Source organism: Convolutriloba macropyga, chromosome 8 (assembly GCF_964194025.1).
Source record: "Convolutriloba macropyga chromosome 8, txConMacr16.3, whole genome shotgun sequence".
Classification (NCBI taxonomy): Eukaryota; Metazoa; Xenacoelomorpha; order Acoela; family Convolutidae; genus Convolutriloba; species Convolutriloba macropyga.
Genome location: NC_134475.1, coordinates 16,878,513 through 16,897,924, shown reverse-complemented (window position 1 = coordinate 16,897,924; position 19,412 = coordinate 16,878,513). Strand labels below are relative to the sequence as shown.

Sequence of the window (19,412 nt, the reverse complement as noted above, 5' to 3'; positions counted from 1 at the left end):
ATAATGGACGGGTAACTTTCCAGTCGACCCCAATTCAGGAGTCAATTCAACGAGGTGGTCTAACGGAGGGCTCACCACACCAAATCTCGAACTGTCGGAGGAAGAGGTGTTTGAGAACAACTGAATTCTACAAGGAGTTGAGCAGCGGTGTAAAGACGTAATTCATTATCTTCATTCCTTCTGGCGCGACCTCCATGTCAAATTTGAATGTGTGTGCTTGGACAAACGGATAGCTAAACCCAACTCAATCAAGGAGGCGGTACTAATGTCTCTGCATTTGACACACTTTGGAAGCTGTGGGATGATAAACTTTGGTCAATATGCGTTCTGGCCGTATATGCACCGCTAAATCCTCAATAAGGCCGCGAAGTGCAAACCGTGTACGGAAATTGGTAAAAAACCTTAAACCAAAAATCCTGCGTCGCAATGACGTTCACATGTAAGTTGTTCTGAACCTAGAGAACAAATTCAAATAAACTTTGGCGGACCGATTACAAGTGAAAAAGACCAAAAATTACACTTTGTCGCATGAATTGATCGTTTTTTAAAATACCCAACTGTAGAGGTGTTTGACAAAACAAACGGCCATAATGTAGTAAAATTCTTTGTTGACTATATTCAAATTCATGGAGTTCCCCGAAATATTAGATTAGATCAAGCAAGATATTTAATAGGTAATACAGTTGAAAACTACAGTGAACAAAATAGTATTAACATTATTACAGCTTCTGCAAATGATCATAGACCCATTGGATTGTTGAAATGACCGATACAAACTAAAAAAGGCCGACTAAGCTGCATAAACGAGCTAGTAGAAACAAAAAGTTCACAGTTAAAGTTTCAATAAAGTCAGTGTGTCAACTATGTATATGCAAACAAAAGACTACAAACGTAACACCTTTCCAAGCACATTTTGGGGGAAAAGCAAACAAACCACTTAGCAACATAAATACAGGTCCCAAATCATCAAATCACTCATATCAAAAACATTTTAAATAAATTTTTAGAAGCAGATAATGTCCTTGTTGAGGATTACATTGATGATAATGGATGGGATGACAGGTGGGAGGAGCAACCTTCTCGTCGAAGAAGCGATGAACAAAGCACGAATGGATTCGGGCAGCAGATGCAATAGCGACAAGAACAAGTCTGTGTCCCGGCACAAAAGCTTAACACGACACTGATTTTTAGCAATACGCCCAAACACTTCCTCTACGGTTCGACAAAACAATTGAGGAGAAAATTGCCTAACATTCAAAAGAATTGAAGAAAAAGTACCGTGGTGACGTTAAAATTTGTCATTGACAAACGATTAAAATTTCCGGAAATTATTCCGCATATAATAACAACTCCAAAGCGATGAGCACCCGAAAACCTAGTAAGCCCCAGCCATTATTGACACGAAGCCGCAAACCGTCGGCAACTCCCAATACTTCCGCTGCTTCCTCAAATGCAAGCCCCTCAACATCAACAGTCAAACGCAACCAACTAGCCCCTGACTACTAAGGGTTTGAAACTTCCATTTGTTCAGTCAGTGACCAGGACGTTGCACCCTTCCTGAAACGAGCACGAACAACATTATTGAGATGGTAATTAAGGAGGAGGCTTCAATACCCCCTATTGAAGAGACATCCTTTGAATTTCAAATGGTCAGCAATCCCAGTCCGCCAATTCGACCGATTTCCAATTCTCCTCCTAATGTCCAATACGACTATGCTGATTATGAACGAGAATCCAGCATGAGTATTTTCGATGCAGATATACAATTTAAAAAACGTTCAAAAATTTTTTAAACCAATTAATTTATGTTTTAAATTGCTCTTTCCATTGTGTTGTCTCTGTTTTATGTATCACTAATCCGTGATAAATTTGCTGTTAAATTTGTGCATTTTAGTTCACTTTCGTTTTAAACCTATTTCGTTTGTTGGTCCAACTATATTTTCCATTCGTTCGTGTAACGTTTGCAGTTCAAATTCATATATTCGGTTTGATTCACTTGTACATTCCTTTCATTCGTTCATTTAAGTCTAATGTTTGGAAAGCACTAAGTTTATACCTCAAAAATTTAATTAAGTTCATGTTACAGTTTAAGTACAATTGTTGCAGTTATTGCCCTATAATTTATATTTTATAATAATCAGTAAATACGTTGCCTATTATTATGTCATAATTCAAATTTGATATATATTTCAATATGGATATATGGAAATATGTACCCAATTTTTGACCCGCACGAACCATCGTGTTCATTCGTTTACTTTTAATTATTCACTGAGACAAGTTTTATCTCCGACTAAAAAGTGATTTATTCACATATGTTCACACATCCCACTTTTGCTAACTCTAGTAATTTCACTTTTTCTCATTCCATAATTGAATTCAGTTGATTATCTGTTTTGTACTCAGAATAGTTTGTTAGTGGAATCGCGTCAGCATTCCATAGCTAAGAAACAGAATCGTAATCGTGTTACAGTTCCATAGAAATTCTGATTCCATAGAAACGCTGCAATTTCAAGCTATACATTTTATAGTGAATTCGTGCCTCGAATTCAGCATCATATACTTGAAGAAACAACTGCTTTTCATTTGTTTACCTTACAGCCTAAGGTTTCACATTGTTCAAAAAAACGTACGTTTTGCGTCGTAATGAAATCCAATTTTGCATATTCTGCGTTTTTTGGAGGTATTTTTTACACTTAAATGTCTGGTTTCAGTATGAGCATCAAAACAGTTTAGTCTTATAATACCGTCTCTTCAAAAAATTGTTAAAAGTTTCTTTGAGAGTGAAATTTAGAAAAGCGAACATATTTTCTTTTGGCCTGAGTACACTATCCATGAAGCAAATTGAGTCTGTCAAAAACAGATTTCTGAATGGTTCAACCAAACGTCCTCGAATTTGAAAATTGGACATGAAAAAAATTTTTATGTATTTTTTCTATATATAAAACTACCAATATGCCTAAAACAGCTCTTGAAATTTTCAGCAGTTTCTTTATGACATGGAAAATGCATATGATCTAATGCGAAAGATCTTGCAATAAATGGTTTTCACTCAATGCTAAATTGAATTTTGAAAGCTCGATCTGAACTCAATTTTGATCACATACACTTTTTTATGAGAAAAGCGGCGAATGACAAAAACAATTTTTATCTCAAGATTTGTTTTTTTGTTAAACACAAGCCGACATTTGTTCTCTAAAAAATTGATTGTCATCCTCAGAATACTTCAGAAGGGAAAAACTCTAAAACAGCACGTTATAGGGGTCTACAAGCCTAGCCTGGTTGCTATTTTTGCATTAGTTCTATGTAACTTACGGGAATTAAAGCAAAAATGCTGCCAATGAAACCAAAAAAGAGGAACAAATTGAGGAACAAATTTAGTCGAATTTAAACGCTCTCAAAAGAAAATTAGGTTGCAAAACTGTAAATTTTTTCATCGAAATAATGTTAGGAGAATCTATATTGTGATCAAAGCTTCAGTGGTTTTTTACAAAGTCAAGGTTCTTTGCATTTGGGTTCTTAATTGATTGGAGCATGGATTCTCTCGTGAACAGACACACGAAGCGCCAGAAAAAGAAAATCTAAAATCTTTTATTGTTGAAAATCTTTTAATCAGTTATTAAAATTAACTCAAGGAAATAAGAATAACAATTAGAAACAGCAGGAAACAATGAATATTCTACTCTTTGTTTCTGTTTTGCATCATTGTAAATTGGGAGCCTACTACAGAAAGTTTTCGAGAGACAAAAAATTAATTTACATCAAAAACAAATGCAAGGGATTTAAAAAAAATTTTAAAAAAATGTAAATTTATTTCTGACTTTATAGACTTAAAACGCATTTGCATCGAAGAAAAACACCAATAAATTGAATATTTTTTGTCAAGTAGAAAAACCATAACAAATCTGAACGAAACATTGGCAACTTTTTAAAAGAAAACACGCACATACATAATAGTTATAATTTGCATTCATTATCAAAGTGACTTGTTTCCACAAAAGTTTGGGCTTTCCGGTAGCGGAAAACCGTTCCAAACCATTGCTTCTAATTTGTTGCAAACTGTTATTGCTTTTAAAGCAGGCAATTTTTTTTAAAAAAAAATCAGATTTTTACTATTTTTTTTTTTGAAATTTTTACCCAGGAGACTGTGGTACATAAAATATTTCTGAGCCAAATTATGTTTTCTGGACTTTTGAAATAAACATGCAAACACTTCCCAAATACAACAACGCTTTCATTTCAACGTTTCCAAAATGTTCTTAGAAGGGTTCTACTGCTCTTCGATTTTGATTTCCTTAACTGAGGGCAACGGAGTCATTATTGACATTATATATGTTGCGATTCAAGAATTGGTTAGCATTTCCGTTTACTTGATCTTCGACAAGAGATCCAACCGTGTTTGTTTCAAATTTGTCATCGTCCAGGTTGTTCACTTGAGCTCTTGGTTTACAAAGGTTCTTATTTTTCCTACAAATATTTCGAAAAAGGTTCGTTGTGTCACAATTCCTGCATTATTTTCCCTGTGCCGGACAATTCTATCGGTGGCATTGGTACACAGTCTTTCCAAACTTAGAACTTTGGGTTAATTTCTGAAATTATTATGTTGTTGTGATGAATGATAATTGTTATATTGATTGTTGTAGTTTTGTTGTATGTTGTACGTTGTTTACCGAAGGGTTTGTTCCAGATGCATCTGTGCAAGTGGAAGTACCAGAAATTTTTTTGTTGGATTTGAATCCCCATTTCAATATTTATCGCCAGGTTTGAAGGCTTTCTGGGTGTGACTATTCCTTTGAGTAATTCACTTGTGTTTTTCATCTAACATTTTAGCTACAAAAACATTGCGGATTATAGATAGTTCGCCTTCCCAGATCAATTTAGGGAAAACTCACTCAAACAGCCGTTGAATCTCTCAATGATTTCTCATTTGAGTTGATTACGGGTAAAAAACACATAGCAATCAAAGTGATGTTCTGTTGTTTAGTATATATATCATCCAAAAGTGCCCACAATTCCTGGGTCGTCATCTTGTCAATATAAAATTTTGACTATGGGGACAAAAGTTTCGGTTTCACGGCAAGCCCAAGCTTAAATAAGAAAAAGAAACGGCATTACAATCGAAAACCTTCTATGCGTGATCTTCATAAATAATTCCTGCGGCTTCGACTCTTCGGCATTTGCTCAGCCATGTGTTCCTTCCTTGCTCATTTCTTATTCGTCGATCCCGCTTGCTTTGAGCTGTGCTATTTTCCACACATTTCTAAACAAAGGCTCTGGTGGAAGTGTCACTTTTTATAGGTGAACTTCTCTGATCTCGAATGAAATAACCTCTTTAGCAAAGATTGCTAACTTCAAAATCACGCGCCATCTTTCCCATCAAAAAGCCGGTTGATACCAGAAAGGTACAATTCCGAGAAGTGCTTGTTCGTTGGTACCTGCCCGCACCATGTGATACTCAATTGGAGCGGTTGAGTATATGTACGGCAACTGCGCTTTATTATAAGACACTTGGAACCACGTCACATTTCCACTACCACTAGTAACAAGCGAATTTATCTAAATCAAAAAATTAGTGGACAATTAGTGGAAAACCTCAGAATTTTCACTCGAATATTAGATTAGAAGGTAACTTGTTGTATTTCAACGTACCCACTTGAGATGGCTCAGTAGGACGAGAATTGAGAGAACAACCAAATTTGGGATTAACTGAGCAGAAAGAAATACGAACAAAAGTGAATTGTGTGAACAAATCATCTTTTGGTAGGTTAGCGGTAAAATTATTTTCTATGAACAAAGGCATGGATGACTTCAAAAGTCAAGCAAACTAAATTGGTTACAGACTTTGCTACAAAACAGAGGAGAGACGAGAGTACGTCATCATCAGCCTGATGGAAACCTCTTTTTTCTCTTCAGCAAACTCCAACATCTCTAAAATGATGGTTGCTGGAAAACCCACAAAGCCACAATTTTAATTGCCTCGTCGAAGTAGTGCTGCCACATCTTCATCTTCTGCTAAATCGACTTCTTCAACATCGACTGGAAAACTTTAACGCCGTGCAATCATTTAGTATGGTTTTGACATACAGAGCAATATAATCTCTGTAACTGGTTCGGATGACAAAAGCGTTGCAAAAAAACCACGACACGACAAGCCAGTCATTGCTCTGGTACAACAAGAAGTGGCAAGTCGTCCTCCAGCGGAGAAAACAATCTTCGATTTAGCGCCGGTGGGTCCTCCCGACCCTTGAATTTGCCAACTGGACTCAAAAACTTCCGTACAAAAATAATTCTAAAACAATGTTTCTTTAACTTATTATTAATTCTTCTGGCATTCCACGTTGCGTAAACGCAAATTCAATTAAGCCTAATGAACCTAATGTGCAGTTAATTATAATTCTAAGGTTTAAATTCACACTGTTGATACTTGAATGCTATTGCTAATCTTTTACTGGGAACATATCACTTTTCAGTTTTTTTATTTGTCTTCATAGCCGTTCAGATCGAATATCTTTAATCCTTCTCTTCGATATTAAGTGTTTCTAATCTGCATACGCAGTACAATTGTATTTTATTTTTGTCACTAGCTAAAATAATCCGTAAATATAAATACAAATTTTTACTTATACTAACCAGCAAATATTAGGAATATATATGTATATATATATATATATATATATATATATATATATATATATATATATATGTATACATACATATATATATATATATATATGTAAATATATATATATATATATATATATATATATATATATATATATATATATCAATATGTTATTATAATCATTGTACATTATTATTGTTTCTTGAAATTATTCTTAATGCTTGTGAAAAGTAGCTGTTGCAAAATCATTGAGATATCAATAGTTTTTTTGAAGAGGAGGACATGAGGTAGAGACGAAAATTTTGTACCAAATTTTGTTTCCTTGACTTTTGAAAATATTCATGCCTTTGTTCACATAAATTAATTTTACCTCTATTCTAGTGAGGAAGTGATCTGTTCACACAACCAACCTGTGATTCTAATTCATGCTGCTCAATTAAATGTGAAACTTATAAATTCTCTCAATTTTCTTTCTACTGAGCCGTTTCCAGCAGGTAACTGGAAACAAAACGATCTTCCATATAATTTAGTACTCGAGTGGAAACGCAATTACTCGATTCAGAATTTTCATTCACACTAAATACGACGCGTTTCCAAGTGTCTTGTAATACAGCGCTTTTGTCTTACAAATACTCGACTGCTCTAATTGAGTATCACATAGACTAAAATTAAATAAAAACTAAGCTAAAAAAATGTATAAAGATTGCGCTAAACTAGGCCCATTAGACGGGTAATAAACACAGATGATGCATTAAAATCTGTTCAATTTTTAAATAGTACAGATAAATGTTGTTGTGTTTATGGCAGAATCGCTCTGTTACACGTTAGGGGTTCCAATTTACAGTGGTTTGGTTACAATAAATCTTTAATCTTTACCTAGATGCCTTTTTGGTGTTTGTTTCATAACGGCGCAACTTGAAACGGGCCAGTTGGTTATATGCTTCTCTTCTAAATGGTTCTTTGTAAAAAGAGAGCGGAAACTTTGGGTTATAAGAAAACACATTATCATGACTTTGGTATGAACTTCTCAGACCATTGCTAGCAGTCATTTGGAAGCTTCATCCGATTTAAGTCCAGGCAAAATTGCTGCAACTAACAAAAAAAACCTAATCTAACTTTTTTAATTCAGTGAATTCACTTTAGCTACAAGATTGTAATAATAGTAAGGTTAATAGTAGGACATTCTCGACCTGAGCATGGCAATAACATTTATTCGCAAAAGCAAATGCCAAGTGCGTATTTTTTATAGATATTTCAAAATTTTTCTTAGAGAACCCAAAGCTCGTTTGTTTTGAATTGTGAATTCAATTATGACTCGGTGCATAATCTTCAGAAATGGCAATCGTATTACGGAGAACATTCAAAAGTGTGGCAATTTTCCATAGATAGCAATAAATTGATTAATGTGTCAGCTCAAAAATTGAACAATTTGAAATGTTTACAGATTGTTCTTGAAAAATAGAGAAGTTTTAATATTTAAATATTTAGTTTGGCGTTGGGCAATTGACACTAGGTAATTTGCAAAACTTTATAGTCAAAATAAACCACCAGTTTTTTCACTCACAACTTGCCCAAAACAACCTGTGTTAAAGAAGCAAATAATTAAAACTGCTTCGAGTTTGCGGCAATCTGTTATCATTTTGAAAATATGGAGCTCACTCTAAATGGTAACGATTGGTTAAAACTCATTTTAGGGAAATATACACCAAGGGATACCAAAAGTAGAATGAAATTAAATTTTAAAAACCCTATTCATATTGTTGTAGTAGACCAAATAGACCCACAGTAAACACTGTAGACCTATTAAAAGAATACAAATGCAGTAATACTAAAAACGGCGACTATTTTGATTATGGCAGAATTGTTGCGGAACAGCATTAGGGGTTCCAATCTGTAATGAGTCAACAGAAGTCTGTACTCATGTGCTTGTTTCACCGCTATTAATCCCAAATCTTACAAAAATTCACCGCTAAAAATTGCAAATCTTACAAAAATTCACCGCTAAAAATTGCAAATCTTACAAAAAATCACCGCTAAAAATTGCAAATCTTACAAAAAAAATCACCGCTAAAAATTGCAAATCTTACAAAAATTCACCGCATTCATCAGAAAAAAAATGCGGGCGCTTTGCGGTGAAAATTATTTTGTTAACCGCAATTCTTACATTATTTTTCGACCAAACGTCAACCCGGGTCTATTAGTTCTTCACATTTCAGACTTCTTGTTGCTAGTATCATCACTCTTTTTTGTGACTTTGCCATCTTTTCTGCGTTTGAGCAGCCAGGATCGGCCATGCTGTGCTCGACTTGAAGCTGTGGTTAAGTGAGAGCTAACTTTGATGTAGATTGTTTCACAGAGCCAGTTTGAATTGTCATGCGAACGAACCATATGACTTACCTCTCGACTACCACATTAAAGATGAGTGTCAACGCAGCATTGTGTTGCAATGTATAATGATTTTCTCAGATATAAAAAATAAAGAAAGGAGTCGCAAAAAGTTGATTTTTATAAGTTCATTTTGTGAAAACAAATTTAAGCAAATGAAACATTAAACAATTTAAAAAACCAATCAAATAAAATTGAAAATTGTCAATTCTTTTTTTATCAAAACCTATGATAAAAAAGCGAATAAAAGCTACAATCAGAATTGTGTTTGACTTCTGCTAAATAACAGTGACAATATCATCATCGTAAAATTCACTCGTGTCTGAAAACTGAACCGAGTGCGAACTTAGTTTCTTCTGTTTAGAACTGTTGCTGATGATGTGACTCCTGTGATTTGAGAGATATTCTTTTTGTTTCTGCTCTTGCAGGGATCCGGGTGAATCGACGCTTGAAAAATTGTTCGAACCTCTGCTTGCCCCTCCCCCAACCCCTCCCGCCAAGTGGTCTAACAAGACTTGAGACGCTCGACGGTGGTAAACTTCTTCCCGGATTTCTTGGAGTCGCCTGGCGTACTGTTCGTCCATGAATGAAGCTCGCTGTTTGAAGGGAAAGTATCGCGTCTGAAAAGCATAAACTTAGAAAAGGGTTGTATAACGCAAAAACCCAAAAACACTCATCCGAGAATTCTGACCCCTATTGAAACATTTTTTCCGGGAAACAAAATGTTAATCGTTCAAAGTGCATTTTTACCTTTGACAACAAATAGCCACAATTTCAAGATTAGTCTAACAATACTTGATACTGTGATTTATTTCATCTCTGAAGACATGTGGATATTTCATAACCCATACTCATATAGATAATCATGCTCATTCGCATTTGTTGCTCAAGGTATGTTGAAGATACATCACTGACATTGGTTTGTTAAATCAATCTGACAAATTTAATTGTAGTTGGTCTTTAGCACCTGTACATAACGTTCAATGATTCGGAAAAATTCCAGCGACAATTTGATTTTCAGTACTGATTCAGAACGATTCCAGAATAGTTTACGTAAGAATTTGGAATCAATGTTCTCTGAATTTCTCAAAATCAAAGGAAAATTCAGAACACATTATTTCTGAAAATTCTAATTAAATTAACTTGACACTAGTTGAGTAATTTGACAATTACAGTTAGGTACTGGGACCAATCTTCATTGTTCCGACCACACTTGTGGGGGGAGGAACTATATACTCAAATGGGTTTTTTTTTTGTTCAGTCAATTTTGGCCGATCGATATATTCATCGCAGAGAAATGTGAGTGGTATCATTAAAAAGCTGGTCCAGCGTAGAATTCAAAATTAAAAATATTTTTTTGATTTTCGTTTTTTTCCAGGAGTTATCGAGGATTGAAATTTTGTGTGAAAAAGGGGATATTTGTTCACTTTTAGTGTGATTTTTCTTCAAATTAAGATATTTTCTATAAAAAGAGTATTTCAAACTTAAATTTTTGCCAAAAAATGAACCCATTTCGTGTTCCTAATAATCTAAAGGCGATAAAAAAGACTAGTTCTGGTCTCATAGGGAGCTTAATATCAAAAAAATTTCGAAATTTTTTGAGAGCTCTTTTTTTATAAAACTTTTTTTATTGTTTTTTGCTTTTTTAAGTCACCTAGAGACAAGTCATTTTTCATATCGAGCTTCCAATAATGGAAAATCTCCTTTACAGTTAAATGAAGCCCAGTGAACAAAAAAAATCGTTTTCAAGGAATTGCTCATGTTTTTTTTTTAAATTCGACTCTGAGTTTTCGTAATTTTAATTGAAATTTTGAATTTTTTTTTGAGGTTTTACTAATTTTTTGGTATCTTATGCCATGGAAGCATTGACTAACAATGCGAAATTTTTCTTCCGTAATGATTTAAGTGAAATATCTAGTGCTTTGAGTGGACAGCTAATGGCTGTTAAGAATTTAAAAATAATTTTTCGAAAATTTTTTCGAACATTGACCAATCATAAACTTATTATCGTGAACTGTAAGTCAGTCTCCGTGATGACAGCACCCTTGTACTACGGTAACCAAATTTGGTCTAGCTGGCGGTTTTATCTTCTAGCTTTTAGTCATATGACTTCAATGACACAAGATTTCAAAAAAATTTTAATTTTTTTTGGATATTTCCGAACTATTGGTTACTTTTGAAATCTTATCACATTATCCTATTGACAGCTCCTATTGGCTTCAAGAATACGTTCAGTGGATCACAGATAGAATTTTCGGAGAAAAGCTTATGGTTTTAAATGGCTTCGACCTTTTCTTCTCGCACTTCTCTACCGAATTTTTGGTTTTTGCCTGATTTTGTTGTTGTTTCCATAGTCATAAGACTTATAAGACTTGTTGTGATTCATTAGTGATCACCTATGCATGAAAAACATCCCCTTACTCCTATTGAATCATATGTGAGCGTATTTTTTGACGTTCGTTGAAATTTATCGAACTTAAGGGCTGTTAAGAATTTAAAAAATAATTTTTCAAAATTTTTTTTTGAACCTTAAACAATCTTAAAATTTTGGTGATCTGTTAGTCACTCTCAATATTGAACTAACCCACTTGCTTTCTACAGAACCTAAAATACATTTCGTTGGCGTTTTTATCTTCTAACTATTGATTATATGACTTCAATAACACAAGAATTGAAAAAAAAATTGGGATATTTTCGTATTATTGGTTACTTTTGAACTCATCACATCATCTAAATAATATACACAATATCCATATATTATTCTAATCCCATTGGCTTGGAAAAGACATTCAATGGATCACAGATAAAGTTTTCAGAGAAAAGCTAATGGTTTATTTGGCTTCTAAATTTTCTCTTTTCTACTGAATTTTGGTTTTCGCATGTTTTTGTTGTTGTTGTTTTCATAGTCTTCAGACCTATTGTGATCTCTTATTGATTATTCATATATTTTAAAAAAATCTTCATGCCATGGTGTTATTTATGAGCGTAGTCGTTGACCTCCGTTAAAAGGTTTTGAGTTTAATGGCTGTTAAAACTTAAAAAAAAATTTCGAAAATTTTTTTGAACATTAACCGATCCTAAACTTTTAGTCAGTCTTAGTACTTACAAGATCCTTTTTTGTTCCTAATGCAACCAAAAACACTCTGGTTAGTGGTTTTATCTTCTACCTATTAGTTTTAAAATTGATTAAGGGAAGACGTTTAACGGATCATGTTTAAAGTTTTCAGATAAGAACTTATGATTTAAATTGCTTCGATACTTTCTTCTGGCACTTTTCTTATCAATTTTGGTTGCTGCCCGTCTTTGTTGTTGTTTTCATCTTCAATAACTTGTTGTAAGGTCTTGTTGACCAAATATGAATGGCCATTAAACTTGTTGTCCCATGGAGACATAATTTAGCGTATTTAGTGGATTCCGTTGAAAGCTAATGAAACTAATGGCGTTGATACTACGAGTTTTCTCAAAAGTTCCGTGGTACTAAAGTAATTGTTCAATTTCGACTTTTTGAAACTATATTGATTTAAAAAAAGAATTCCATTGCTGTTAAAGGTTAATTGAACTTAGAAAATATTTTAGTGAAAATTTCATTTTTTATTGCCTTCGACACATTTCTCGCTCAATTTTTTTCCTGAAATTGAAGTTTTTGCCTGTGTTTGTTCTTTAGGTAGACGTAAATTGCTGACAAGTCTCTTAGGCTTGTAACTGAGGATTGAATTAATGATATTACCGGAATCAGTTAGTCAGTTTATAGCCTTTAGTCTTAAATTTATGATATACATTTTCAAACATTTTTCAAACTTTTCAGATTTTGTTATTCTTTTTGTCGAATTGTAACTTAATTTAATCAATGAGAGGTCACATCCAATTTCTTGTATTCCAAAAAATAACAAATATTTTGAAATTATTTGTCACCCGTGCTTTGTTTATTGGACAATATGCGTTTTTATAAACGTTTTTTAGGTGGTCAATTTTGCGCTTCTTTTTCTCTTCTTTCAGAACAATCGGGTAGTAAGAGATCCCAATGGTTTTCAAATGTGGCCCAAATAAACTTATCTAATCTCTCAGTGTAATTCCTGCAGCTGAATTATTAGATATAAGTATTGAATTAAAACTACATAATATTCAGATAATAGCTAAAGATTTTAAGGGTAGCAATAGTTTGTTTTTTCGCAAATAGTTTCTAATCTTTAAGGTTTTTCTTTAGTTCGTTTCTAAGGCTTAAACTACCCAAAGGCAAGGCTTTGTGTTGTGTAGTAACTTTTTAGTAATTTATCATGGATTATTTAGTTAAAAGCTAAAGACTTTTAAGACTTTTTAAATTTCTTGGTTTAAAAATGTTTATTAATTTTTGATTTTCGCCTCATTGATCGTAACGTAGTCTCATTAAGAAAATTTTTTCGTCCGCTGTATAGTTATGACAAATTAAATTTGAGTATTTAAGATTTTATCTGACTGCATTTTGTGTTTTGACGTTGTTACTATGTGCTTTTAAATTTAGATATTCAGTTTTTGCCGTGAAGTTTTTGTTTTTGCTATTTTTTGTTGCTTTTTTGCTCGTAGTCTCTTTAAACTCAGATCTCATTGGCGCTGTAATAAGGCATGGCATTATATAATTCAATTAGTAGATAGGTTGTGTAACGATTGTTTTAAACTCAAGCATCTATTTTTTTTATTTCTTCATTTGGTTGACAATTAAGTCAAAAATGTAGATGAGCTCGGGTCGGAACTTCATGTGCGAACGCACATTAACCAGCCGCCTTGTCATTACTATAACCAGTTCAGCTCAATTTGATAACGCTATCATTCTAGCTGCAGCATATATATATATATATATATATATATATATATATATATTTATATATATATATATATAATCTGGCTTCTGCATATATATAAAGACACACACACACACAAACACACACACATATATATATATATATATATATATATATATATATGCGTGTGTGTGTGTGTGTGTGTAAATATATATATATATATATATATATATATATATGTATTTATATATACATATATATATATATATATATATATATATATATATATTTATATTTATATATATATATATATATATATATATATATATATTACATATACATATATTTTGGATTATTTTGGATCCTATTGAAATCTTATCACACTAACATAATCCTAGTACTGATAGTTCCCATTGATTAAGGGAAGATGTTTAACGGATCATGTTTAGAGTTTTCAGATAAGAACTTATGATTTAAATTGCTTGGATACTTTCTTCTGGCACTTTTCTAATCAACTTTGGTTGCTGCCCGTCTTTGTTGTTCTTTTCATCTTCAATAATTTGTTGTAAGGTCTTGTTGACCAAATATGAATGGCCATTAAACTTGTTGTCCCATGGAGACATAATTTAGCGTAATTAATGGATTCCGTTGAAAGATAATGAAACTAATGGCGTTGATACTACGAGTTTTCTCAAAAGTTTCGTGGTACTAAAGTAATTGTTCAATTTCGACTTTTTGAAACTATATTGATTAAAAAAAAGAATTCCATTGCTGTTAAAGGTTAATTGAACTTAGAAATTCTTTTAGTGAAAATTTCATTTTTTATTGCTTTCGACACTTTTCTCGCTCAATTTTTTTTCCTGAAATTGCAGTTTTTGCCAGTGTTTGTTCTTTAGGTAGCCGTAAATTGCTGACAAGTCGCTTAAGCTTGTAACTGAGGATTGAATTAATGATATTACCGGAATCAGTTAGTCAGTTTATAGCCTTTAGTCTTAAATTTATGATATACATTTTCAAACATTTTTCAAACTTTTCAGATTTTGTTATTCTTTTTGTCAAATTGTAACTTAATTTAATCAATGAGAGGTCACATCCAATTTCTTGTATTCCAAAAAATAACAAATATTTTGATATTATTTGTCACCCGTGCTTTGTTTATTGGACAATATGCGTTTTTATAAACGTTTTTTAGGTGGTCATTTTTGCGCTTCTTTTTCTCTTCTTTCAGAACAATCGGGTAGTAACAGCTCCCAATGGTTTTCAAATGTGGCCCAAATAAACTTATCTAATCTCTCAGTGTAATTCCTGCAGCTGAATTATTAGATATAAGTATTGAATTAAAAACTACATAATATTCAGATAATAGCTAAAGATTTTAATGGTAGCAATAGTTTGTTTTTTCGCAAATAGTTTCTAATCTTTAAGGTTTTTCTTTAGTTCGTTTCTAAGGCTTAAACTACCCAAAGGCAAGGCTTTGTGTTGTGTAGTAACTTTTTAGTAATTTATCATGGATTATTTAGTTAAAAGCTAAAGACTTTTAAGACTTCTTAAATTTCTTGGTTTAAAAATGTTTATTAATTTTTGATTTTCGCCTCATTGATCGTAACGTAGTCTCATTAAGAAAATTTTTTCGTCCGCATTATAGTTAGGACAAATTAAATTTGAGTATTTAAGATTTTATCTGACTGCATTTTGCATTTTGACGTTGTTACTATGTGCTTTTAAATTTAGATATTCAGTTTTTGCCGTGAAGTTTTTGTTTTTGCTATTTTTTGTTGCTTTTTTGCTCGTAGTCTCTTTAAGCTCAGATCTCATTGGCGCTGTAATAAGGCATGGCATTATATAATTCAATTAGTAGATAGGTGTTGTAACGATTGTTTTAAACTCAAGCATCTATTTTTTTTATTTCTTCATTTGGTTGACAATTAAGTCAAAAATGTAGATGAGCTCGGGTCGGAACTTCATGTGCGAACGCACATTAACCAGCCGCCTTGTCATTACTATAACCAGTTCAGCTCAATTTGATAACGCTATCATTCTGGCTGCAGCATATATATATATATATATATATATATATATATATATAATCTGGTTTCTGCATATATATAAACACACACACACACAAACACACACATATATATATATATATATGTGTGTGTGTGTGTAAATATATATATATATATATATATATATATATATATATATATGTATTTATATATACATATATATATATATATATATATATATATATATATACACATATATATATATATATATATATATATATATATATATATATATATATTACATATACATATTTTTTGGATTATTTTGGATCCTATTGAAATCTTATCACATTAACATTATCCTAGTACTGATAGTTCCCATTGATTAAGGGAAGACGTTTAACGGATCATGTTTAAAGTTTTCAGATAAGAACTTATGATTTAAATTGCTTCCATACTTTCTTCTGGCACTTTTCTAATCAACTTTGGTTGCTGCCCGTCTTTGTTGTTCTTTTCATCTTCAATAACTTGTTGTTAGGTCTTGTTGACCAAATATGAATGGCCATTAAAACTTGTTGTCCCATGGAGACATAATTTAGCGTAATTAGTGGATTCCGTTGAAAGCTAATGAAACTAATGGCGTTGATACTACGAGTTTTCTCAAAAGTTTCGTGGTACTAAAGTAATTGTTCAATTTTGACTTTTTGAAACTATATTGATTAAAAAAAAGAATTCCATTGCTGTTAAAAGTTAATTGAACTTAGAAAATATTTTAGTGAAAATTTCATTTTTTATTGCCTTCGACACATTTCTCGCTCAATTTTTTTTCCTGAAATTGCAGTTTTTGCCAGTGTTTGTTCTTTAGGTAGCCGTAAATTGCTGACAAGTCGCTTAAGCTTGTAACTGAGGATTGAATTAATGATATTACCGGAATCAGTTAGTCAGTTTATAGCCTTTAGTCTTAAATTTATGATATACATTTTCAAACATTTTTCAAACTTTTCAGATTTTGTTATTCTTTTTGTCGAATTGTAACTTAATTTAATCAATGAGAGGTCACATCCAATTTCTTGTATTCCAAAAAATAACAAATATTTTGAAATTATTTGTCACCCGTGCTTTGTTTATTGGACAATATGCGTTTTTATAAACGTTTTTTAGGTGGTCAATTTTGCGCTTCTTTTTCTCTTCTTTCAGAACAATCGGGTAGTAAGAGATCCCAATGGTTTTCAAATGTGGCCCAAATAAACTTATCTAATCTCTCAGTGTAATTCCTGCAGCTGAATTATTAGATATAAGTATTGAATTAAAACTACATAATATTCAGATAATAGCTAAAGATTTTAATGGTAGCAATAGTTTGTTTTTTCGCAAATAGTTTCTAATCTTTAAGGTTTTTCTTTAGTTCGTTTCTAAGGCTTAAACTACCCAAAGGCAAGGCTTTGTGTTGTGTAGTAACTTTTTAGAAATTTATCATGGATTATTTAGTTAAAAGCTAAAGACTTTTAAGACTTCTTAAATTTCTTGGTTTAAAAATGTTTATTAATTTTTGATTTTCGCCTCATTGATCGTAACGTAGTCTCATTAAGAAAATTTTTTCGTCCGCTGTATAGTTAGGACAAATTAAATTTGAGTATTTAAGATTTTATCTGACTGCATTTTGCATTTTGACGTTGTTACTATGTGCTTTTAAATTTAGATATTCAGTTTTTGCCGTGAAGTTTTTGTTTTTGCTATTTTTTGTTGCTTTTTTGCTCGTAGTCTCTTTAAGCTCAGATCTCATTGGCGCTGTAATAAGACATGACATTATATATTTCAATTAGTAGATAGGTTGTGTAACGATTGTTTTAAACTCAAGCATCTATTTTTTTTATTTCTTCATTTGGTTGACAATTAAGTCAAAAATGTAGATGAGCTCGGGTCGGAACTTCATGTGCAAACGCACATTAACCAGCCGCTTTATCATTACTATAACCAGTTCAGCTCAATTTGATAACGCTATCATTCTGGCTGCAGCATATATATATATATATATATATATATATATATATATAATCTGGTTTCTGCATATATATAAAACACACACACACACACACACACAAACACACACACACATATATATATATATATGTGTGTGTGTGTGTGTGTAAATATATATATATATATATATATATATATGTATGCATTTATATATATATATATATATATATATATATATATATTACATATACATATATTTTGGATTATTTTGGATCCTATTGAAATCTTATCACATTAACATTATCCTAGTACTGATAGTTCCCATTGATTAAGGGAAGACGTTTAACGGATCATGTTTAAAGTTTTCAGATAAGAACTTATGATTTAAATTGCTTCCATACTTTCTTCTGGCACTTTTCTAATCAACTTTGGTGTCTGCCCGTCCTTGTTGTTCTTTTCATCTTCAATAACTTGTTGTAAGGTCTTGTTGACCAAATATGAATGGCCATTAAACTTGTTGTCCCATGGAGACATAATTTAGCGTAATTAGTGGATTCCGTTGAAAGCTAATGAAACTAATGGCGTTGATACTACGAGTTTTCTCAAAAGTTTCGTGGTACTAAAGTAATTGTTCAATTTCGACTTTTTGAAACTATTTTGATTAAAAAAAAAGAATTCCATTGCTGTTAAAGGTTAATTGAACTTAGAAAATATTTTAGTGAAAATTTCATTTTTTATTGCCTTCGACACATTTCTCGCTCAATTTTTTTTCCTGAAATTGCAGTTTTTGCCAGTGTTTGTTCTTTAGGTAGCCATAAATTGCTGACAAGTCGCTTAGGCTTGTAACTGAGGATTGAATTAATGATATTACCGGAATCAGTTAGTCAGTTTATAGCCTTTAGTCTTAAATTTATGATATACATTTTCAAACATTTTTCAAACTTTTCAGATTTTGTTATTCTTTTTGTCAAATTGTAACTTAATTTAATCACTGAGAGGTCACATCCAATTTCTTGTATTCCAAAAAATAACAAAAATTTTGATATTATTTGTCACCCGTGCTTTGTTTGTTGGACAATATGCGTTTTTATAAACGTTTTTTAGGTGGTCATTTTTGCGCTTCTTTTTCTCTTCTTTCAGAACAATCGGGTAGTAACAGATCCCAATGGTTTTCAAATGTGGCCCAAATAAACTTATCTAATCTCTCAGTGTAATTCCTGCAGCTGAAATATTAGATATAAGTATTGAATTAAAACTACATATTATTCAGATAATAGCTAAAGATTTTAATGGTAGCAATAGTTTGTTTTTTCGCAAATAGTTTCTAATCTTTAAGGTTTCTCTTTAGTTCGTTGCTAAGGCTTAAACTACCCAAAGGCAAGGCTTTGTGTTGTGTAGTAACTTTTTAGTAATTTATCATGGATTATTTAGTTAAAGCTAAAGACTTTTAAGACTTTTTAAATTTCTTGGTTTAAAAATGTTTATTAATTTTTGAGTTTCGCCTCATTGATCGTAACGTAGTCTCATTAAGAAAATTTTTTTGTCCGCTGTATAGATAGGACAAATTAAATTTGAGTTTTTAAGATTTTATCTGACTGCATTTTGCATTTTGACGTTGTTACTATGTGCTTTTAAATTTAGATA

General features: G+C 32.0%; 2 protein-coding genes across 6 annotated transcripts in view; one reads left to right on the top strand and one right to left on the bottom strand.

Moving 5' to 3' along the window:
* Window positions 1-19,412, top strand: part of LOC142343972 (uncharacterized) — a 244,708-nt gene that overhangs the window by 162,971 nt on the left and 62,325 nt on the right. The gene's annotated exons all lie outside the window — the stretch shown is intronic.
* Window positions 9,113-19,412, bottom strand: part of LOC142343971 (uncharacterized) — a 286,528-nt gene continuing 276,228 nt past the window's right edge. For all 5 annotated transcript variants that reach the window (XM_075395387.1, XM_075395386.1, XM_075395388.1 and 2 more), the window contains one exon: window positions 9,113-9,627. In XM_075395387.1, coding sequence (XP_075251502.1) covers window positions 9,286-9,627 — 342 coding nt within the window. In that variant the 3' untranslated portion in view covers window positions 9,113-9,285. The remainder of the gene's footprint in view (window positions 9,628-19,412) is intronic.